At 36.8% G+C, this 23,706-nt stretch overlaps 1 protein-coding gene across 6 annotated transcripts; it reads left to right on the top strand.

Moving 5' to 3' along the window:
* Window positions 1-1,695: 1,695 nt before the first annotated feature.
* On the top strand, window positions 1,696-23,668 carry Tsp26a (Tetraspanin 26A). Of its 6 annotated transcripts, none has more exons than XR_013494831.1 (10): window positions 1,696-2,233; window positions 11,590-11,710; window positions 11,823-11,896; window positions 12,698-12,772; window positions 12,902-13,000; window positions 13,280-13,408; window positions 13,647-13,697; window positions 16,502-16,618; window positions 18,162-18,561; window positions 23,558-23,668. XR_013494831.1 is itself a non-coding variant. In XM_078190889.1 (10 exons), exons 1-10 carry the CDS (start codon window positions 2,144-2,146, stop codon window positions 18,228-18,230), a joined length of 936 nt encoding a protein of 311 aa, XP_078047015.1. In that variant the 5' UTR covers window positions 1,696-2,143; the 3' UTR covers window positions 18,231-23,547. The 6 variants fall into 6 exon arrangements, 3 of the variants coding, with proteins under 3 accessions (XP_078047015.1, XP_078047013.1, XP_078047014.1); XR_013494832.1 differs by lacking the exon at window positions 23,558-23,668 and adding an exon at window positions 22,036-23,547; XR_013494830.1 differs by lacking the exon at window positions 23,558-23,668 and adding an exon at window positions 19,138-23,547.
* The last annotated feature ends 38 nt before the right edge of the window (window positions 23,669-23,706 follow it).

Below are 23,706 nucleotides of genomic sequence, written 5' to 3'. Positions count from 1 at the left end.
GAGAACGATAAAGAGAAACAGAATACTCGTCAGATTCTATATATGTAATTGTGCACATGGATACGAAATCTAGCTTGTTTACTTCGCTGTGCTTCCGGTATCACTGGATTTCTAATCAATTCTAAATCGGACGAAACTTCGATCGTTTATATCTAATTTGAAATCGATAATTACTTAAGGTTAATGGCTGCGAAACAGTGCTGTTGTAAAATGGTTTCTTTAAATAATATATGAACGCAAAAATAGACTTCGTAAATACGTTTTCAAGTAACAGATTTTATTATTTAAAACTTCTTTAAAAAAATCGAATTTCGCGCCGAGTGCTTCGTGTTACATCGTTCGTCAGTGTGACTTGCTCTAAATGTAGTTGTGCTGATTTCGTGCTCTCTTGTTTACTCTCTGTCTCATTAGTGAATTGCCAGCCAATCGAAGTAAAGAAAATTTCTATGCCAACCCTCGCTAATGGATCGAGTTGCGGCCTAAAAATATGTAGGAGTAGAACTCTTTATTGTATTTCTGTTGTTGACCGCTTGGTGGAGCTCTACGCTGAAACTCTAAAATTCTTGATGTGAATACTTATCTTTTCTCCGATATTATTCTTGCATTTTTCGAGAAAGTATGTACTTCGTTTAATTCAAATTTGATGTAAGTATCATTTAATAGTAGATATTGCAGTGTTGTCGAAAAAGTTTTCATTTTTCATGAATACATCGAAATTTCTCTGACCCACCAATAATAACGTGCAGTTCTCAGGTTAAAAAGAGTTCAAACAATGTGATGAACCATGCAAGACGTAAGAAATAAAAACAGATATAATTTATGTCGGACGTTGTTGCGTACTTGAATTACTATGATTCAAAAACCATTTCATATTTCTAGATTTTCCTTTTATTTTGGTGTGTAGAAAGATTTTCTACAATATTACATGACAATAAGTATACACAGTCGCACGGTTTAAAGTGTAAGCTTATTTTATAACAATTGAATTTGTCGCTACTAGTATTTTACGTAGATTAATTATACGGTGCCTTATTTAAACATAGGAAACAAACTAAATTATATGCCCTAACATAGTAGTTGTATAAATTGATATTTTAACAGAAATATGTAGATTCGAATAAATCTCTAAATATAAAATTATTGACTTGAATTAAATGTTTTAGCGAGCTTGGTTACAGTAAGTTGAAGAGTAATTATTTAACCGGGATCGGGCCCCAGTACTTTCCTTGTTCACGCTAATATATAATTGTTTAATTATTATTTAAGAATTTAGAATCTTAAGCTAAAGTAGAAATGTAGAGAAAGCAGTGGACATTATAGATAATAAAACAATAGCGCTCCGGTAGATCGATATATGCCGCGAAACGAAAATCACTACCCCCGCGATTACGCAAGGAAATGACCGAGTGAGTTTCGTTACAGATTTCTACTATCAAGTGTAGACCGTGCACTTGTGCAAGGTGGAACGAACACAGGGAAATAGACGGATGATGAACCTAAGAAGGAAGATTTGAAAGGGGAGAGAGAGAGAGAGAGAGAGAGAGAGAGTGGTGCCCGGGTTCAATCGACAAGGATAGACGGCGTAGAGGGAGGCGCAGAATGTAAGATGAAAAGAACCGGCTATAGAAAGGGAAAGAAGCACGAGAGTGATACGAAAATCGGCGTTCGAGGGAGGGGGAAGGAAGTGTGGAAGGGCGAACCATCGAGCGATGGTGGGGGGTATGCGAACGAGTTTGGTTCGGTGGAGGGAGAGAGGGGAGCAAGTGGAAGTGGAAAGCCTGATCCGCTCCAGTCTCGAGCCAGCTACGGGTAGTGTTTATGCACTATGATGTGACAATGACGGTTCTTATAATTCCGGACAGATGCGTTATTTTGATCAGCTGATCAGCTCCGACGATCAAAGAAAGAGACTCGTACGACGAGAGCTTGTCTCGAGTTAACGAAAGGAACCCACAGAAAAAGAGCACCGCGAGGAGAAAAGAATTGAATTTCGGTGGGCTATGTCGTTGCACCTGTGATAGGTTTTGCCTCCAAGAGAGGCCAGCGTTCTCTGTTCCTGTGTGTACAGTGTGGTTTTCGGTTTCGTTGGGTGTGTTGTGCGCACATATGATTCGTACGAGCGATAGATAGATGTGTCTTAGCCATGCCTGCCGTACGGAAGTACAGAAGGGATACCAGTGAAGTGAGCTGCTGCCTCAAATATGTGATATTCGGATTTAATGTCATGTTTTGGGTAAGTAAGCTTCGTATCATATTTTATCCTTATACCACACAAATGATCTTATCCAAATCTATTTAATCTTTGACAAACATACGTGCCATTCAAGATTTTCGTTAGGATGGGGGTTGAAAAACATTCGGTAATTATTATTTCGATTAAAAGACAGGTGTCGCTGAGGACAGACCCCTCCAAGATACTCTCTATAATTTATACGAAAAACCAAAATATATTAAGAATTTATTATACGTTGTGTAAAGCGAGAGTGTAGGATCGAATGTCAATTATCGACAAGACATCTGAAACCGGATAGTGCGGCAGAAGCTTTTATCGGTGAATCATATTTTATTCTATGCCCGTATTGTTTTACCGTTATGAATGAAAATTCTTCGAATAAGTCGCGCGGATTGGTTACGAGTATTTGAAAAAAGAAAATGGACGAAATTATATCCGATCTGTTCTTTCTGCGACCTTGACTGTAATCCTTTCGCTGTTCGCGTAATGAAAACAAATATTCTTGCGGTGAACAATGCTAATGACTTGCAACGCAGTTCGTTTCCACCGTAAAGTGTTCCAATTGCGAGCAACATAATGCACACATGTGCGTCACGGTCTGTATACCTCGTAGGCATTATTTGCGAACGGTGTCTGCTCGAAACTTTTAGATCGTAATGTACGGATGTAGAGGATGCAAGTCGTGGAAGTCGTTGAGAACGGCTTGAAATCCCAAAACTGTTGTTTCCACGATTCCCGTTGTTAATTTTAAGGTCGATACGATTTTTGTTTTCAATGTCACGATCTTTCTTGATGTTATTCACCGGTTTCAAGAATCTCGTCACAAAAGTTGCCTCCGAAACCGGTTCCTAATAAGTGCAACCGACCGCTATGGCAAAGATTTGCTTTCTTTAAAGCAAACGCGACTGCTTTGATTTTTGTTATTGGCTGGAGCAATGTTTTGATAATGAGTAAGCTTTTACGAGCATCGAGTTAGTCGAAAATTTTAAACTAAAAGTCGTAATGTTTTATTACCAGGATAGACGATTAAAAAAAGACCGTTCCACATACTTTTTCAAAATTTAATTTCTTGTAATAAATTAAACTGTGACAATTGAAAGAATTTAAAATGTCAGGGTATGGATTTGTAACAGTCTTGAAATATAAGTATATTTGGTGCGTCCTGTTATTTCTTTTCGTGTTAAAAATCCTGTGGTCAACGCGCGCCACAGTATTTTATCGCTGATTCGTGGAACAGTGACACACAATACGGAGGAGACGAGGAAAAGCTAATGAACTCGTTTTGAAGTGTTACGACGCGAATGTCAGATGATAATTATACGATTACAACACTTCTAGCACCGATGACGCAAGGATTTAGAAAGCGAATCGGCTACGAGATTTGATAGATCTCGATGGCCGGCTATCTTCTGTTTCATTCTAATTTCTACTATCCGCGCTGTCCTTTGTCCAAGCGTCAGGTGTTCTTAAATGAAGCGACATGTTAGCGTAAGCGAGCTTAGACAATAGTCTAGGGAAAATAATTCAGCAATTAAAATTTGAGAAATTAGTTTGCAAGAATTCACCAATTTTTTCTTATCCGTGTTATCATTAAGTTAACTAATTAATATAACGTAGAAATTCGCGTAGATAAGTTAGAAAAAGAGGACTTCTCACATTTTTCTTATTAGGATCTATTAGAAATGAATGAAAAATCTGTTGAGAGTGAATAAAGGTAAAAATCAATGTGAACATTTTAAGAGCACGTGCCAATGTTGCTCCGGTTTGTTGTCAAGTACAGTCACGGAATAAATCGTACTGTAAAGGGGTTGAAAGAATATCCGCGTTAATAATACATGCCGCGTTTGATACATGGCGCTGCGTCCGACGTCTTCAAGACTCTCTTTCTCTCTCTCTCGTTTCCAGGGTAAGGAAGTTTAAAAAGTAAATTGTCGTAATCGTACCGGTGGCGCGTGGCTTTCGCGTCGAGCTTTTATTACGCAAGCACGCAACGCGTAAAGTGGGTCAAATATGGAGGGCTGGATGATGCGCGTGGACGCGTAAGGAGGGTAAGTGCGCTGTGATGCTGTTCTAGCATCCGTGTCCTCAATCAGTGGCGCTCTAAGTTCAGTAATCCTCTTGCGACATTGGTCTGCCACAAATTTCTGAATCAGAGATAATTAACGCCGCTATGCTCTAACATGCAGAGTGTTAGTCTCACGCAAAATATTCCTTATTTGGTGATTCGAATTCCTGATTGACAGGACTGACGACATAATATTGCAGTTTCCATTAAGAATCTTATCCAATTTCATGAAATAGTCCTTCGTGTTGGCATTGTAAGATTTTTACTCAAATGCAGGCAACATCTTCATTTCATTTCTAAGAGCAAGAGCGTAGGAAATATAGTGCCATGCAGAATAGGTACAGCATAGTTGGTTCTCAGTAATGAAATGCTTGGAATACTTATGATTTATTATCAAGAATTCTAACCGCATTTGTTTCGTGATTCAACGTGTCTGTCCGGTGGAACGAAGCCGATCATTTAGAACGATCTAGACATCAAGATACGCCTACTTCGAAGTTCTAAGACAATCAGTCCAATTGCTGTTTCGTGCAACGAAAAAAGAATGCCTCGGCGACGCCTACGGAAAATCTGTCGGCGCCTTGAAGCCCGATCATCAATTCTCCGTCAGAATTTACACGGAATATTAAATTCCAATTTATTGAAGTTACGAGTCGCGTCATTTAAATTTAAATCTCAACGGTCGAACTCGTATCCGTGGTTAGCCAGATAGAAAATTCAAATCGGGTCATTTCACGGTAAATCGGGCCACTTTTGCCACCGAGATCGGGGATCCTGATGAAATTGAAATATGTTATGATACTTGTGGTAATAACTGAAATTGTTTGATTTACTGTGCCGCTTTGTTTGAATGATTTTAAGCGTATGAGAAGTTGTAAATGCTTCACTTGAAAAATTAAACGTTTCCACGTGGCATTACATATTATGCGAAATTAATAATATGAAATTAATTTTATATAAAAAATATATAAGAGAAGTTCGCAGAAAATGAGAAAGTCAATACGCGTCGACAAACACGCATTATTATCCATTTTCTCACAGATTACCAACGCATTTCTACATCCTCTTTGGCCCCGAAGCCTTATTTGCAATCTCTTTGACTAATTTTTATATGCTGGCTTAGCACAGTCCTTAACCTACTCTTATAATCTTGCAATTAGCCTTTCTTATACAAGGTGCATTCGTACGCGTTTCAGCTCGAAGCCTTTTTATTTGACGGAAAAACGTGTCGGAACTTTGCGATCCTATCGATCGCGTTATTTTCTGAAAATGCAATTTCTTCGGAACAATCGAATTTGCAGATTTGTTTTGTATACATTTTAGAGTATACTTAAATTAGAAATTGCAAGACATAAAGGGAAATACCTGACTGGGGGTGGGGGTAACGGTGCGTAACCGCGATCTTCAGCCACGATTATCCCCCAAACAAAGCGACGCCGTCTGAAAAAAACTTTTATTCCACGTTCTCGATTTATATTCTCTAAACTTTTATTCTCGTTCCCGCGGAACGACCTTCCACCTACGCAATTGCATCGCCCCGGTGTGTACACCCGTGCACGCTTCTGCGATCGCGTATTAAATCACTTTTTTTCGCTCGACATCATTCCACTCGTGCTTTCCGCTTCTCTGTTATTATTCTCCCTCCCTCCCTCTCTCTCTCTCTCTCTCTCTCTGTCTCTCTCGTAATTCTCCTGTTAGAAAAGTTGGAATAATTTCAAGTACAACAGGAAAATGAAACAATGTTCGGGCACAGGCTCCTGCACCCGTTTTCCGTGCACCACTGCACCGCTCATAATGAGACTCTGATGTGAAATTTCAAATCGTTTAACAATTTTGCTCTGATACCGTGTAATTGAAACAACTCTGTGTGTATGTACAGTAACTCGCGAAAGCTGTTCGCGACAGCTTTTACGACGGAGTAGTTGTTTAAATATTACTGTATTTAATTATGTATGTTGTTATCTAGTCGCGTATTTTTAATAAATAATATACATTATTATATGTATATATTTAATTTTTATAACGCGTATTATGTTCAGTTTCTATTTTAGTTAACGTGGAAGAAATAATTCATTTTTCGGGAACGAATTCACTGTGGAGCGGGGCGCGCGCGGGTTAATTGATGTTTTAACTTTTCATGCGTGGTGTTCCGGGGGAAATCATGGCGTTACATACGTACACAATGTTCTCCATGCGAAGCCAATACCCAATGAGATGAATAACTTAACACCTTACCGTCGTGTAAGCTGATATCGTATTTCGGTTCTATCAAAATTCCTGACGTTGGCTGATCGATTCGCCGTGGAATGACCGAACGCATCCACACATCGACGAAAACAGTATTATACATATATATAAACATATATTAGTATACATACATATAAGTCACTGTCAGGATACACCTCGGCCTGGTAGTAGCCCGTAAGTCATAGGTTAACGCCCCTGGGAAATTATCCAGATGTGTCGATACCAATTTCTGACAGCCAATGAGCAGCGTCTCTGGCTATCGTATTTCACCCGCGCCCGTCATACACGGGCTATACTTGATATTCACGTGTATTCGGAGGACCCACGATCACGGACTGCACTTTCTCACGAAGATGCTTCTGCACAGGGTCCTATTTCTATGAGAACGAACTTTGGTAATTCGACGCGAAACGCAAGGTGTAACGAGTGCACAGGCGAAGAGAACCAAAAGAAGCCAATTTTCGTGTATTATAATTTCGTTTATTAACATTAGTAATATTAATATTAATTTAATAGTTGTTCAATTACTAATAGTTAATAAACGACATTATATTATATGAAAATTGGCTTTTGATTCTCTCTATCTTTGATTGAGTTATTATTACATACTAATTTAGTCGAAACATTTCATATATGTATATATAAATACAATAGAAATATTAATACTAATCTTCTATACGCGGTTATTATGTCATTTTTATCTAATATATTTAAGTCATCATTTAGTTACTCAATTTCTGGAAATTAAATTAAACAAACTTCGAATATTTTCTTTCGAGTAAATTTATAAAATACAATTGAATGTCGGTCGTTAAACATCGTCCATTGTATAGTTGTGTAAATGATCCGCCCATCCGTGGGTTAATAAAACTCGCGGTGCGCATTCAGTATTGCGCTATACCGGAAATCCGGTTGAATATTCATAATTCTATCTGTTGTTCCCATCATTCGTTATATCAGTTACCAATGTTAACGCAGGTGTTTCGTATGTATAATTCCACTTTTACATTGTTAAAAGATTACTTTGCTCGTGCACATTACGATTTAATTCGTTTCATCATCAATTCGAACTCAATTGATATTTATATTATAAATTGAATGTTAAATAGTTTCAGTACCAGCGATGCAATTTTTAAGTGACGTCAAATAAAAATTTTTGTTTAACAACTAAAAGATTACTGGTTGTACATTGGTCAACTCTTTGATTTTCTAAACTGTGCAGACGCTCTAACAAACCTGCAAGGCCGCGACTTATGTCAGAATATATTAACAACTTATTACCATGTAGACTGAAAAAATTGCGCTACATGAAGCATCGATTCGCAAGTAAATGAGATTTACTTGGCACGTGATGCTTGCTTACTTAGTTTTGCGCTCGCATCAGATCAAATTCGATCCTAACGTTCAAGGCTATCCGATCGATCGTAAATCGGGTTATCCGCTTAGGTTTTTGTGTCAAGCTTCGCGTATTTGTCTTGTAAATAGAGGTAGCGCAGCATTTTGTAAGATCCGCTGTAATACCATCGAGGAGGCCCCACACACTATGGGAACGAAAGCAACCTAAAACGGTGGAAAACATTTTCCGACTAAATTTATTTATTATATTTATTTATTTATTATATTGATACCCGGGGGTAATTACAATTCTATATTACAAACTTTTGGTCGACGATATCCAAGAAAACAGTTGTTTTATTAAACCGTGCGTTATCACGTCAGAATACTGGCAGCGCATTTTTTTCCTCCAGCGAAATTAGACCGTGCCAATAATTATTGACGCGTAATCTCCCTCGTTCGAGGGGTTTCGATCAGAAACGTTTCAACCTCCATTCGCGCGCTTGAACGTCACGGAAATTACTTTATCCCCACCGCAACCCTCTGCCATAGAAGAAGCCGAGTTTCGCGCTTTTCTCGCGTCTTCCTCTCGCTGAAATTTAGTTAGCGCAACTTAATATTCGTTTCGCCAAGCCTTTTTTCTTGTTTCGTCTTTGAATCACGGTCGCGACGACAGTCGTTTAATCTCGCGAGAAACCATTTCGTTTCGAGTGGCACGCATTGCTAAAGAGAGAGAGAGAGAGAGAGAGAGAGAGAGAGAGAGAGAGAGAGAGAACAGCGTCTAAATGGATTCATTTTAGCTAGAATAAGATCCCCGACACCTCGTAATCACTGCCCGGAGGCCGTGAATCCGGCAGCCTCAGAGAAACCACGCCGCGTTACAATTGGGTTCCGTCTGTGCTATGCATGACGTAATATTGATCTTGGGGAAACACAATGGCCCCTTAATGAGTCATGTTAACCTTAAATTCCTAACCGATATTGTGCAATGTTGCCGAACAATCTAGTGGCAGCGTATCTTACTATCGCTACCGAAGTGATAAAACTTATGCTGATATTCCAAAAAAACGACTTTTTAATTTCATAACTCTGTTATGACAAAAATGAGAAAAAATTAAAATAGCACCATTGGATTTTAGTTTAAACGATCTTGATTGCCAATAACCATTAATCGTAATTATTACAAAAATATCCTTACGTCAAAGTACGCTAAAGGGTCGATAAGAAATGCCTAAATCGTGTTTAGGGTTGATAGAAATACACGCTTCTATGTTAATAAAAATTAATTATAATTAATAAAATTAATAATCTTCGCGGAACAGATATATATATATATATAAAAGAAAGTCCTTAGCAGTCTTCGATTTCTCTTGAATAATCCCAGTGAGAATAAGTTTTGCGGTTGCAGTCGTAAGCTCGCGGAAAATAGTAATCGCGGATGGATCCGGTGACATGGAAGACGCGATAAGTAGTTCCCGTTTAACTTGTCACTGGTACCCTGCCCTCTCTCTCTCTCTCTCTCACGGAGCTCCCCCTTTTTGCATCGCCGGCGGATGAGCCCGGGCGACGCGCGTAATTGTGTCAATAAAAATAATGCCAGCGACGCGATCGAATCAATTTATCGGGATGCGCGAGCACCGTTCCGTTTAAATTGCATCGTGTTCCTCTTCTCTCCTCTCTTCCGATTCGATTTCTGTGCAAAAAGCTCCGAGAACGTATCCGCGATTTTCATGAGAGAGCGCGCCGAGAGTTCCTCGACTGTCGTTAATGCGAGAAATGTGGGAGGAAAATTGGCCCGCAATTGTTCAGACTGAAATATTATACATATTTCATTATTTTAGTTATCGGCGATTGGCAGCTGCGTTTAGTTTCACAATTGTTGCTGCAAAAGCTTGTAACGTGTAAATTTCTACTAACTGTTAAATTATGATATTTCCACAATTTTTATAAAATTCAATTATCTTCATCAAAATAAAATCATAAATTATCAACATCAAGATAATCTTCATCAAATTTACTAATATTTAAAAAATTATTAACAGATAAATGGCTCTTAATAATTTCTTTAAATATTAGCAAATTGGATGAAGATTATTTTAAAATGTGGCGTGAGAATTTTTAGAGGCGCCATTCGACCGCAAAGGGTTAAGTTGGTACACGACACTTTGTCGGGCTTCCTTCGTCGTCGGCAGTGTCTGCCGATGAATCATGTTACTAGGATTATGTCCCTAGTATATATCCTAATATTTATCACTGTGTGTCTTGCCAACGGGACCTCGATAACGTTGCCATTAGACCATTATTTAGTAGTAGCTCCTACGCGCGGAATTAAAAGCCACCCCCTTGGAGAACGTATCCTCGCAGCAACTCGAATAATTGAGAGGCATTAAAACAGAGGCATTAATAATTAAGCAAGCGGAGATTACGACCTGTAAGCATGTGCACGCTTAATTAACCCTTCGACTATTGTTGGCGCCTATTGGCGTCCGAATCATGTCGGCTTCCCGGTACCGTAGACGCCAATAGGCGTCAAGATTAAACTTCGTTTATTATCAAATTCGATTAATTATATATTGTATTAAATTTGATTAATTATATATTGTGTAATATTTATGTTATATATTGTTAAAAAAAGCTTAAAATTATTGTTCTCTTCGAGTAATATTGGTTTCATGTAATAGAATTCGATATTTTGAATATTTTAATATACTTCCTCGGAAATGCATGTCCAACGAAAAACTACGGCCGTGCCAAAGTCTGCCGTAGCCAAAGGGTTAAGAGCGAAGCGATCAAAGCAAAACCCTTCGAGGGGTGGTTATTTTATTTTAGAGAGTTTTCTTGCTGGCTAGGGAAAACATCGAACACCGTTTCACGCGATTTTATTGGCCGTGTTGCTAAAATCGTTTCTGCTTTATAAAGAAAGGAATTAATGGTCTTAATGGTTCGAAAATATATTTGTTGGTTTAACATTGATAAGTAGGAAGAATTCTTTGGCACCGTGATAAAACGAAACCCTTAGAACGGCGTAATGCTACGGAAAGAGTAAACAAGTCTAGACGCATGCGGACTGTGTATTGATTACTCACCAAACTCGAGCATGAAAAAGTAAAAAAATGTTGGAGTAGAGGGTGCTGTCGACAAACTATTTAAAAGAATGAAATTTTTTCTTCTCTCGATCAGGGATACTCTATCGAAATCTACACGAAACAGTAAATACTATAAACGAGTTTTCTTGTAGCAGAACTTGTTCAATTGCTATAGATGTTATCGCAATAATTTACTAAATTATTTCTCATATAAATATATAAATTCATAATATAAATTCAGAGAGCGATTTCAATAAAATTTCATTTTAAGAGTGTCCTGTGTGTAATTGAAACAGATTAAATGTTTTTTTATTATGAAATAAACGAAAAGAAAGGATTTCATAGAGAGAAAGTTAAAATTTATCACAATTATTATTAGATTAACTCTTTTAACTATTTAAACGATTTGTTGCAACGAAAATGAATTTGGCAGGCTAGTTGAAAATTAGTGTCACTCGTATGCGACGTAATTTACTTTAAGTCAATTTAATTTAAATAATTTAAATTTCAATTAAAGTAAATCAAATTGAATTTAAATAATTTTTATTTAAATTGAAGTAAATTTAAATTAAATTTAATTTAATCACGCGCGTATTAACAAACTCTTTGTCTTGTTGTTTCAGTGGTTGGGTTTGGGCATCATGGCTGTGGGTGTGTGGGCATGGGCCGAGAAGGACACGTTCAACAACCTGTCCCGCCTGACGAACGTTGCGCTCGATCCAGCGTTTATCCTGATTCTAGTCGGTAAGTTTACAGATCCCGTAGCCTCCGCGAACCTTTTGTGCGCCATTTTACACGACGACGAAACCATCGAAATTTGTCAAAAATGCTTTGTAAATAACAATCTACGCCGCAGGTACCGTAACATTTGTCATTGGATTTACGGGGTGTGTTGGTGCACTCAGGGAAAATACGTGCCTCTTAGCTGCAGTAAGTACTAAAAAGAATTCCGATCAAGCGATGCATCGTGATCGATGCACATTTTATTCCATCAAATATCTTCTTCTCGCTCACGAACGATATCATCCCCCTCTTCCGACGAATTCTTCGACCTCCACCCGTCTATTTTAGCGCGAAAATATCTGACCTCTTTGATTCCATGAATTTTTCAACGTCCGTTTAAAATGTTCGACGTCCTCGACTTATCGAAATTTGCGGTTTTATTTAACAAGTGAACCGCCGACCTTTACGCATTTATGGCGTCTGCAAATTTTCGTAGTTTAAGAAATCGTTTATCTGAATAATAGTCAATTATATCTTTTTATCTACGATATAAGTCATCGAATATGCAAGGCATGTTACCATCGCATATTTTTATTTTACATTTAGGATGTTTCTATGCCGTAATAACCGTAGAAAATTTTAAAATGTATCTTACTTGTCTCAAGAATAAAAAGTGGTCATATCTTTTATATTATCAATTAACTAACTACAATTATAGAAGCAAAACTCCAATACCACTTACCTAGCAGCTTTGCTGGATATTAATTTACAAAAAAGAATATAATATTAATAATACAAATAAAACACAATGTTTCTCGATGGTTGATGTTATTAGACCTTTTTAGATGATGATTATATAAGAAGCATGATCTTAGTGGTATCGTGTCATTTATAACATAAGTAATCGAGAGGCATTGTTCGTCTATAAACATTTTCTTCGTTTTTCCAAATCCGCGACTGTTGGAACAAAATTTAGTTATCGTGTAATATTGTACACATTTGTTGCAGTATGCAATATTTCTGGCATTATTGTTGCTAATGGAAATGGCAGCTGGCGTCTTAGGTTTCATCTTTAAAGACTGGGTGAGTTGCAAGCTATTAATAATAATTTTTAAATTAATAATAATTTAACTATTAATAATAATCACAATAATCAAGTAATAGTTCTCCACCTATTACAATGAAACGGTTGCACTTTGATTCCATTGTTAGATAAAATCGCAAGCCACTGGTGGTTTCCAAGCGTTTATCATTCACTACAGAGAAGATCCCGATCAACAGAATCTCATCGATTGGATTCAGGAGGATTGGGTATGCATCAATAGCGTACAAGCTTCATTATATTAATATAAAAGATATCAAATTTAATTTAAGAAAGTTTTTAGTAAAACCTTTATAATTTAATCTAAATAATTTAGTAAAACCTTAATATCCGCAATAAAAGTTTTACTAAATTAAATTTGATATTTTAATACTTAGAAATAAAAATTTAATATCCGCGATGAAATTTTAATTTGCAAGTAGAACAACGCGTCTTTAAATTGCGATTGTTTGCGACCAGATTTGTTAGAGGCAATTCTTGTGTTACAGTTGCAGTGCTGCGGCATCGAGGGGCCTAAAGACTGGGATCGTAACAATTATTTCAATTGTTCGTCGAGCGACATTGGCTCGAGGGAAGCGTGCGGTGTGCCTTTTAGCTGTTGTAAACGAAAACCAAATGTAATTCTGCTAATTAGAACTCATAAATACAGCCTGCTTCGAGAGTGGCAATTGCTTTTCAAACAAAACTAAAATAGTCGATCTTTCAACTCAGTTTTAGTCATTTACGTTTTTCAAATAAAAAGTTAATCCAATATAATATAAGCTACTCTCAAAGCAAGTAGGTTAAATGAGTTTACATTGTAATTTGTATTTAAATGTCTTTTTAATTTTGAAACGTTTTTTGTTCTTTTTCCAGGAAATCATTAAAAATAAACAGTGCGGCTACGACGTTAGGAAACCTAGCTACGTAAGTAGACTTTCTTTCGTAAATTGTGTAACACAGTTAACGTCGAAAATAGAACTAGCGATTTACTTATCGTGTACATAAATTTCTTTTTCTTAGATATTCTCTTAGCATTACTTACTCGCCTGCAGTTATCGAACAACGATCCCCTAAATTATTATTATTATCGACATCTGTTCACGATCATTTCATCATGAACGTGTCCGTTCTGTTCCACGTTATTAATGACTCTCAGTGATTTTCGTTGTTACTAGGACAAGTCGTTAACAGATCAAAGTTCGTCGCACACGATTATTAAAGACTTGATTCTAGCAACAACATATATCACTTAGAGGGATTGGTAATTTTTAGATCGTTTAGATCGTCAAAGTCTATGGGACTACCATTGCAGCTCTTTCGAGAAAAATATAATAATAATAATTATCACTGTAATATAAAAATATAATAAATATCACTTTCGGTTCGTGAAATTCTTTTGAATCTAGTTAGAGAAATTTAGATGTAAAATAAATGATACGACAGATCAAATAATTGTAAAACATTTCTCTAGACCAATGTTAAGATATTTTTCTCTGCTTGAAATAGCATTATAATTAGAATAGAAACTGTTTAAAAAATAAAGGTCGTAATATTTTTACTCGCAGAAATTCTAAAAGTAATTTTAGAGGAATTAACTACTAGTTTTAAAATTATTCGAACTGATCGTATATAAAATACATTATTAATAGTTGGTATCGGTTAGGTTGCTACTCTAGCAGCCGCAGGGACACGAATAATGTAGTTGTAAAAACACGGAGGTCGAAGTTATTTGTCACAGTTTGTTTTAAATGGTTTCTGTTTATCCCCGGGGAATGCAGACTGGCGAGAGGAGTATATTCGAGAGGGGTTGTCTAAGGGCAGGCGAGGAGTGGCTAGAATTAAATCTCGTACCTGTCGCTGGTACTGTTGTCAGCACTATGGTTTTACAGGTAGATTCTAAACTGAATGTCGTACTGTCCTTTGCTAACTGAAAGTTTAAACTTTCTCTTCTCGTAGCGTTCAGATTTATTAAACGAGAATCGCAGACTTGTCTTTCATAATTTCTGCTAAGATTTTAAGAATTTAAAGAAGCCTTTGTTAGGGCAGCGTTTTTAACAGTACCTAATCGTTCAGTGTTTCGTGTTGCAGTCGTGACCTTAGCAGCGCCTAATTTATGAGCTGCTTCTTCTGATAACTTGGACTGTTGTTACTAGAATGAAAACCCTATCAGTTCTTTGACTGTAGAAGACGCTAGAGAATTTTCGCCAAGTGACATCATGAATTATTGAGAGATATCATGGGGACCATTACCATGAATGGGACACTTTTATTTAAGTCAAGATAACAAAGAAATTGAAATTGTTAATTGGAAATTTATAATTGTTTTCGTGACACTATTTCGTACGAACGAAACACCGGTGAATGATATTGTTAAAGACACGAGAAAGTTTCAACTTCCGACAATTACCCATTTTCTGTTTTAATGGCGGCTCGCAGTTGTCGCATGTAAATGTGACGTGGATTGTAATCGTTAATTGAACATTTACTTTAATTTACCTTTGATTTATGATTCTCGCTTGGAGCACACTATTTTTAACAGATTCTCAGTTGCTCTTGTAACCGTAAACATATATATATATATACATATATATTACCGCGACAAGTATGTATCTGCATTATTGTAATTGAGTAAATGAGCAAACGCTAGGCGCCTACACACGAAGCAAGTAAGTACATAGGAGAGCTGACAATATTAACCAGCACATATACTACACTATCGCAGTCACTAATCAGGGATACGTTTTTACGTTTTTGGGGTTCACGCATAAGGGTAAGTATGAGTTCGATTGTATCGAATTCACGATTCGCTTCGAACTTATTTCTGTCTTATCCATCGAATTCGATAAAAAGTAATTTCGTATCCGATATTAAAATAATCATTGGAACGTCTTCTATAACTGGCATATGTCAGGTACATATATAGGGTTTTCCAGTAAGGGCGGGTCGATTTTGAAATGGAATAAAATGGGCTGTGCAAGAGATATTAACGAATTTTTTCTTTTATTTGAAAGGGCCCGTGTATGACGTTATACATATATTACGAATTCTTAAAGAGAAAGGTGGTCCTTATAGAAACCATACATGAACAGAAACCATTAATAGTTAATGACCAGAGTGCTATTATCGTCTAAATGATTGACATTAATAGCAAGGTAGTTTATAATAGAAACGAGTTGAAACACGAGAGCCGGAAGTTGTTTATAGATCGACTACGTACACGAAAGCCGACAAGTGCTCGTGAAAATAATTTCTGTATAGATATATATAAATATATATCGTTCATTCGATGTCCATAATTAATGCTTGAATAATTAATTAAGCGAACAATATTTCATCTGAATTATCGAAACATATGGAAAATCAGGCTTTACCAATGCTGTTACGATTTAATAAAAATTGGCATTGCTCAAAGTCATTTGAAAAGAAATATTTTCGATCATTTTATTTAATAAAATTTTACGTCAGTTGTGGTACTAGTTTTAAATCTATTATAATACCTAGTTCGTCACATCATCTAAAATAATTTCAAACGATGTAAAATAAATTTTTTTTTTATAAACAATTAGATATTGGAAACACCGTGATAATAACTGTACGACATTTCAAATGACTTCTACCTCAGTCTGTTACTAATTTGTCTTTGGATTAATAATGATTTTTATTCGGGAGATTCGAGAAAGAGAGAGAGAGAGAGATAGAGAGAGTAGTCGATCGCCTTTGTTTTCCAGAACTTTGAAGTTGCCAAAGTGATTTATGAAAAAGGTTGTATTGAGGCTGGGGAAGAATGGGTGGAGCGAAATCTCCTCGCGATCGCGACTGGCGCGGTTGGTACAGCATTCGCACAGGTATTCGTTTCTTTATTTTATATGCATTCTGTTCGTTTCATCGAGCCTGAAAAAAATACGCTTCGACTTTACTGACAGCTTTCGTGGCTGCTGATTGAAATTCGACACGGTTTAAATATAACACAACACTATACCTTGAATATCTCGAATTTCCATTTCGTATTAGAAAATTAGATAGAAATGGCTCAACAAGCAGATTTAAAAAGAAAAGATTTTCTATGAAACTTTTATCAATGATAAAATAATCCTTATTTAATAAATAAAGAATACTAAACATAATAACGTTACAGACAATTTTAAACGCGTGCTGCTAATATTTTACTGTTTTATCGATCAAAGTTTCATAGAACAATGAAAACTAATAATTACATCTTAATTTAGCTTAAAAGTTATCTAGCATAACTGTTAATAAATTATGATCTTGATTTCTTTTGAAATTTTCGCCATTTCATATACTATACACTTTTTTGTCGAGATTGTATTTTTATGCTACCATTTTATACTCGTATTATTACCGAGTAATATTTTGTATTTTTCGTGTGTCTGTCTTTATACACTAATCAGTATTAATAATAATAATAATAATTTTTAGTCGACGATTACAACAATCTGGACTTACACGAGTTGTCTTCCCCACTTCCATACAAAAATTTGTATTAATGTTCACGAGAATATTATACATAGAAATTGTTAATTACAATAGATATTCACCTCCTATTAATTCCAGTTAATTAACGCCAGTTTGGTCAATTTGATTGTAACTCAAACATATGTTTAAATTTTTCTTGAACTATAACTTCAGTTTCCTTCCAACAGTTTTTAACAATTTGTAAAATAGAATTGAATACATTCACTGTTTCATACAATTCAGCTTTCTAACACAAGGCATAGTTTATCTCTAATTGCTAAATCTTCGTGCCATCTTTGATAGTTTTGTATGCTTCAATTAGGCATGTGATGTGTGCGCCGCGTGATTTGACAATTAGCTGTTGCATGCGACTGATCGAAATCGTTTGCTCGTTTTCAATATCCATGTTATAATTTACAGATTTTATAATTTCCATTCGTCTGATGAGTTGGCGGAAAATAAATGGTCAATCGCTGTTCTAATTTGGAATTTTATACTTCGACGTTTTTTAATATTCGTACGATCCTTTTCTAAGTTTTATGACTGGATCGAATCACCATAAATGTTAAGAAAATTTTACATTCTTAAGAAATTTTTCATTATGAAGAAATTTCGCATTATTAAGAAATTTTTCATTGCACAACGAATTCCACTGAATTAAAAAAATGATCGGCCATGGTCTTAAAATTTGTCAAATATCTTATATTAACAAGACTTTGTTACTTTAAAATAAAACCAGAAAATCTTTAATTTTACAATGAAGGAAAAACGAATCACTATTGCACTTATCTCTATCGTATTAGCAACCATCTTATTTTCCTCCAACGAAATGTCTCGGCTATTTTCATACGACAAAAACTTCGATTACTTTAATGGAGAAATCGGGATGAAGTAAACGGAGTGTGTTATTTTCAGATTCTAGGGATTTGTTTCGCCCAGAATCTGCGGGCGGACATATTCGCGCAGAAGGCGAAATGGCATTGACAATCCAGAGCCCCCACGGCTGTGTAGCATCTTGTTTTGATCGATGCTAATCGGTTCTGTTCAGCAAGATTGAGATACTCATGAAGAACAAGAAAGAGAAAGAAAGAAAGAAAGAGAGATGGGACCAGAGACAGTTCTGTAATATCTCGACGATCTTTCTACGGCTTGTTAATTGATGAAGAGGCGAACGGGAGCTGGCGAATCAAGGGGTAAACAGCCGAGACCCTACGGGTCGATCGACGCGAAGTCGTGGGGGCTGAACGGTGGACGTGGGCCGATTTCACCGCAAAAGTAAACTCTCCTACAGCCGTGATACCTACTGCCACACAACGTACGTGTACACAATAACTTTTCCGTAGCCCCAATTGGTCGTTAAAACGGTTACTGGGGGCCACTTAGGCATATTGATCCTGTATTACTCGCCGACGCGTTCCCTCCATCGAAACACAATAATTAACGGCGAAAAAATCGAACAGTCGATTGCAAACCCACTTTCCAGTTTATTGTCGATAAAATGCCGCCAAAGGAAACTTCTAATCGTCAGAGAAATCTGTTGGCATAAAAATGAATAAATTATAATGTATAATAAGTTAATATGTTTTAGAAAGACGCTTTGCAATCGATTTTTCTAAAAGTTCGTCGCACCTTCTCGCGTTTCCGAGGTGGGCACGATTTTGATTGTAAATGAAAGGTGTCGATATGTGTTTGTACACACAGCCTGTTATTCTTCGATTGAATCAGTATTTCGACTGCAAATTAAGCTGATATCTAGACTCGATAGGAAGCAGTCGAAATAATGTTTCCATTCGTTGTTTTCGATTGAAACAAAATCTGTGCCCATCCTAGCTATTTAGTAATATGATATTATCGTTATAAATAATCAATTTTTGCTTCTTATTCCTTTAAGTGAAGGAAGGAGACCGTTTTATTCGAAGAACAACGCTAAGCGTTATTATGGAGCACGTGTGCGACTTGAAAGCAAATTATTTAGACCAAAGGAGAGTAGTTAGATAATTTTGTCTAAGCCGTGGTTCAGGTGAGATCATCGTGTATACGGTCATAGTGTATACTCTATACTAACGGATTAATCAAGAGAGACGCATTCACATTGTCGTGCACGTGTATATAAGATTCTTTATTTACCTTGTTCGATCAGCGGAAACCTCGACCCACGCGAAAACATTAACTTGCGCTTCGTCTCTCGTGTTTACCATGTGCCGTATTTTAGTTTCTTCCCCCGTCCCCTCTTCTACTCAATCATCACATTGGACATAGGAAGTTCGCGTTCCAACTTCGTGTCAATTCAGACCGCACCCTAAACAGCTTTCATTCTACGACCAGAGAGGGTTTGCTTTTCCCGTCTACCTCTGTTCCAGTTATCCTCCCTGTATTCGTTTCCGGTCGCAATACCGACCCGACAGCGTGTTTACTCAACGAGAAGCTTCTACTTAGCCAGGAAAAATAGTAGTCACGGTAGTCCAACCGCTTAATAAACGCATTTTCTCCCCTCATATTTGCAGAGTTATCACCCTCGTCTCTCGAAACTGCTCGTTGCTTCGGTTCTGTTTTATTGCCACGGCTTTTCAGCTTTGCCGATAACGTGTGCTGTAACAAAGACGTATTACAGAGTCGTTAAGCTCGTGTACACAGTTTTAGAATGATAGATTTGAAAGAAATTTTTACCTTTGGTGCAAAGACCGTGTTGCAGTTCTCGAAGCATAATAATGACGAGTTTACTGTCCTGTATATATACTGTCAAGTGGAGACTAATGTACATTTTCATTCACAAACTTGCAGACCATAAGTCCTGAAACATATGTAATAGTACATTTAATATTCTTTACAAGTCTATCCTCGTCTCAGCTATTTTTAGCATTCTTATACATACTTTAACCATTTCCCGGATATCGCGACAGTAATGTCGTTACATACGACAGTTCATTCACGTGCATACGACAAGAAGGGCTAATTATATTTCCGGCAGTCCTCTCACGAAACAAACGTGTTCGAATCGCGTTATTCTCTCCCGCAGAAGGAAGCCGGGCGACAACCATCATCAATTTGCACACATTCCGTTTCATTCTGCACTTCTCTTTTAATCTTCCACTCTCCTTTTACCATGGCGAGGGAAGTAACAAACGAGCAGCCATTCCCCAGGCAAGATAGAAGCAGTTTCGCTCCAATCTATTACCGTAATTTCTGTGTCGCCCGTAAGGACGGCTATATCGCAGTTAACAGCAATCCTTTCTACCTCTGTCAGCAATTTCTCTCGACTGTCGCCACCCAGTGTATTCACGGAAGGGAAAGGGTCCTTTGAAATGGACGAATATTATGGGGCCACCTCGCCCTTCAGTTGCATCGTTCAATCTTATATTTCTTACAATTAACTCGGACGATTTTTATTTTGCATAAAGGATCCGCAGTTTACTTAAAAGACGCAAGTACTGAGACATTCCATTTAATGTTTTAAATTAATATAATGTTAAATTAATACTCTCCGCGTACTGAATTCCAATTTGGAAAAAAAAAATTTACATTCCATTTTTATTTTGCTTGACCCTGTAACATGTGATTAAATCGTTCAAGTTGTCTTACAAGTTCTACTTTACAATTTCTTCAACGATTCCATGTTTATCGTAAAAATCTATTTTTATTGTAGAATCTAAATAATGTAAATATAGGTTTATTACTGTTAAACGTTGACTGAACGAAGAATTATTTTCTAAACTGTGTCGTGGATCTCTGGTCTCAATGACGAATGATTCTGAAACATTAAACCACTGTTAAAGGTTTCACGGTAAATGTTAAGTCGAAAAAGTAGAATTTTAAATTTTTTTTTGAGCAAAGATGTTTGAACCTTTTTTCTCTTTTTCGACTTACGTCAAAGAAAGCGTTTTACGCTTTCAAGTCGAAAATATTCCAAAAGCTTAGCGTTGTCCTTTCCTAATCGATCCTTCGAGTGAGACAAGTATTGTCAATAACGTTATGATAAGCAATACGAACGAGTTATTAACTTCGAGCGTCGTGCGCACGTTTAAAAGGTGGCCGCCCGAAACTATTAAGAAAACCGAACACTGTGAGAATGACAATCATCATAACCGTTTATTGACACAATAAAAATATCGTTTCTAATACTTTGTGATATTCCTCGTAGTAGCTACGCGCATTCCTTTCTAAGTAGACTCGAATAATGGCGGCATATGTTGAGATTCTAGTCCGTCCGTTTTAAAAAAAGTTCATCTGTTATCTAAGGAGTTGATCCAATACCATTGTATTTGTTATTAGAAATCGAAGTTAGCTGTTTTTTTTCTTCGTTTAATAACTGTAAGCACGCTCGGTCTGTTCGATTCGCTTTTTTCAACGAGCTTTGGTTGTTTAAAGTTTTTGGTATAATATTTCCAATATGTCTACAGCTCTTAGTTGTTAAAAATATTTACTTTGTATTATTGCAATATTCCTAATGTTAGTCATATCTGTCTTCCATTTTTAGAAGAATATAATTTGTAAGTTTTACTTGAATTAAAAAATTACTTGAATTGATTATTTTAAATAATTAAATTTGATTTGATTTGGACGATTGAAATTTTGAGTATCTCGTGGTTAATTTATATATAAAACATTTTAGATATATTTACAAGCCTTTCTATAAATAAGTTAGAAATTTGCTGTTTTCTTTGTTACAATAATACTGCTGTAAAAACGATAAAATACCATTTCCAAAGCAACGAACGAATCGAACGCGCCGACCGTGCACGCAACGGACGTTTCCGATTGAGAAATGACGGTGGACTCATTTCTCAAGCAGTGGAACGAGTCGGCGTCCTATACTGTTTCAACTTCCGCACACCGGAGCTCGCTGATAAATTGTGATTCCTCTTCTTAACGTTTACGTTTCTTCGAAGAACGTCGAAAGACGCAACGCACGTCGACGACAATTTTGTGGATGCCAACTCGACTGCCGGACAGGAATTTCGAGTTTCAAATTACCTTCGTGCACCATTCGTATATCTGCGAACCTACGGAAGAAACAAACACGTGAAAGTGTAAACGTTCGACTTGGTGATTAAACGTGAGGGAAGACACAAAAAGAAACGAACGAGAGATAGCGGCTGGTCCGCGGATCCGCAGAATAGCTTCGGTTTTGGTGAGGACGTTGCTTCGTGTAAAACAAAGTTCCAATGGGATACGATCCTAATTTCCCCCCTTGCGTGACTCTCCCAGAGAGAATGCGATTTTCCTAGAGGAAAAAGAAACCAGCGTACACAATCTTCAAGTATGCATGCGGACGCTTCGATATTTTCTACTATTAACCCATGTGCTCTAAACTCCATTATGCAGAAAGTGTTTCTAGAGAAGACTCTCTTCGTAAGACTCGTTACATTTTATTAGATAGATCAATCGAAGACACGTCAATGTAACTAACTGGTCGACAACCGGGAATATCGCGTTGTCGTTGTTGTTTATTCGTAGAACGTTCGTCCTTCCAAGATCATCCGCTTCAATTGACTTGTCTAAGTAATAAGAACAATTTTTGTACCACGATGTTCTCTCGATGGGGAGCTCGTTGCTCGTTTCACAGTATTCCCTCGATAATTGTCAGAATTTCAGTGTAACAGTTCTGATATAGTTACGAAACTTTTACCATCGCGTCCGTTATATTTTGCTAATTAAAATCACACTGAACGCGATATAATTACGTAGCTTGTTTAACATGGTATAGTGCGAAACATTAATCGAGATGAATACACGATGGTAAAAGTTTCATAACAAGTAACGATAGTTTGAATGTGTTAAGTCGCTCTTATGTTATGTCAGATTATGTTTCGTCGAATCGAAACGACACCGGCCACGAGTCGCCCAACGAGAGAGCGCCGTAACCACGTGATATTAAATAGCCGTAAATGTTTTCGATGGATTACGTTAATCGAGACTCGATTGTATTTCTATTTTCGAAAAAAAAACTAATGTGGATAGATGTAACACACTTCGGTTCTTCGTGCAGTTTTTCAATTCTCGTCTTCTTTTGATTTCCTGGTCCAACGTTGATACACAGACTGAATTCTCCTCGAGAATGGACCATGAAACAAACATATATGTATATATGTACGTTCATGCGTTAGTTTGTTAACCATGAGAGAGGGAGAGAGAGCTGACAATTCGAAGGAGAACGCTTCTAAACGTAACATTTCTTCAGAATTTAATTTCATATGTCTGAGAATATTTTTCTACGGATTACCAACGTTTGGCACATCTACAGGCTAAATAAAGTAGTTCAAAATGATTTGACTGTACATAAATTATAAATAAAGCTTTTACAACTACCACAGGTTTTATGGAAAATTGATGGAGGAATGATTTCTTTGATACCTATTTTGTAATTGGATGAGGAGAGTGTATAGAATCGCTGCGTTTTTGCGAACGTAATTTTAAAGACCAACCGTCAACAACATAAAATTCCAGGTACAGTTGGTTAATT

This window comes from Augochlora pura, chromosome 9 (assembly GCF_028453695.1).
Source record: "Augochlora pura isolate Apur16 chromosome 9, APUR_v2.2.1, whole genome shotgun sequence".
NCBI lineage: Eukaryota > Metazoa > Arthropoda > Insecta > Hymenoptera > Halictidae > Augochlora > Augochlora pura.
The sequence above is the reverse complement of the archived record's forward strand: the minus strand, read 5'-3'. Positions and strand labels throughout refer to the sequence as shown.

Bases quoted from the DNA above. Each gene is read 5' to 3' on its own strand.
- Tsp26a (XM_078190889.1), top strand. From the start codon at position 2,144: ATGCCTGCCGTACGGAAGTACAGAAGGGATACCAGTGAAGTGAGCTGC. The intron at 11,711-11,822 runs GTAAGTTTACAG...TCTACGCCGCAG, and splicing joins GTTTATCCTGATTCTAGTCG to GTACCGTAACATTTGTCATT. The intron at 12,773-12,901 runs GTGAGTTGCAAG...TTCCATTGTTAG, and splicing joins GTTTCATCTTTAAAGACTGG to ATAAAATCGCAAGCCACTGG.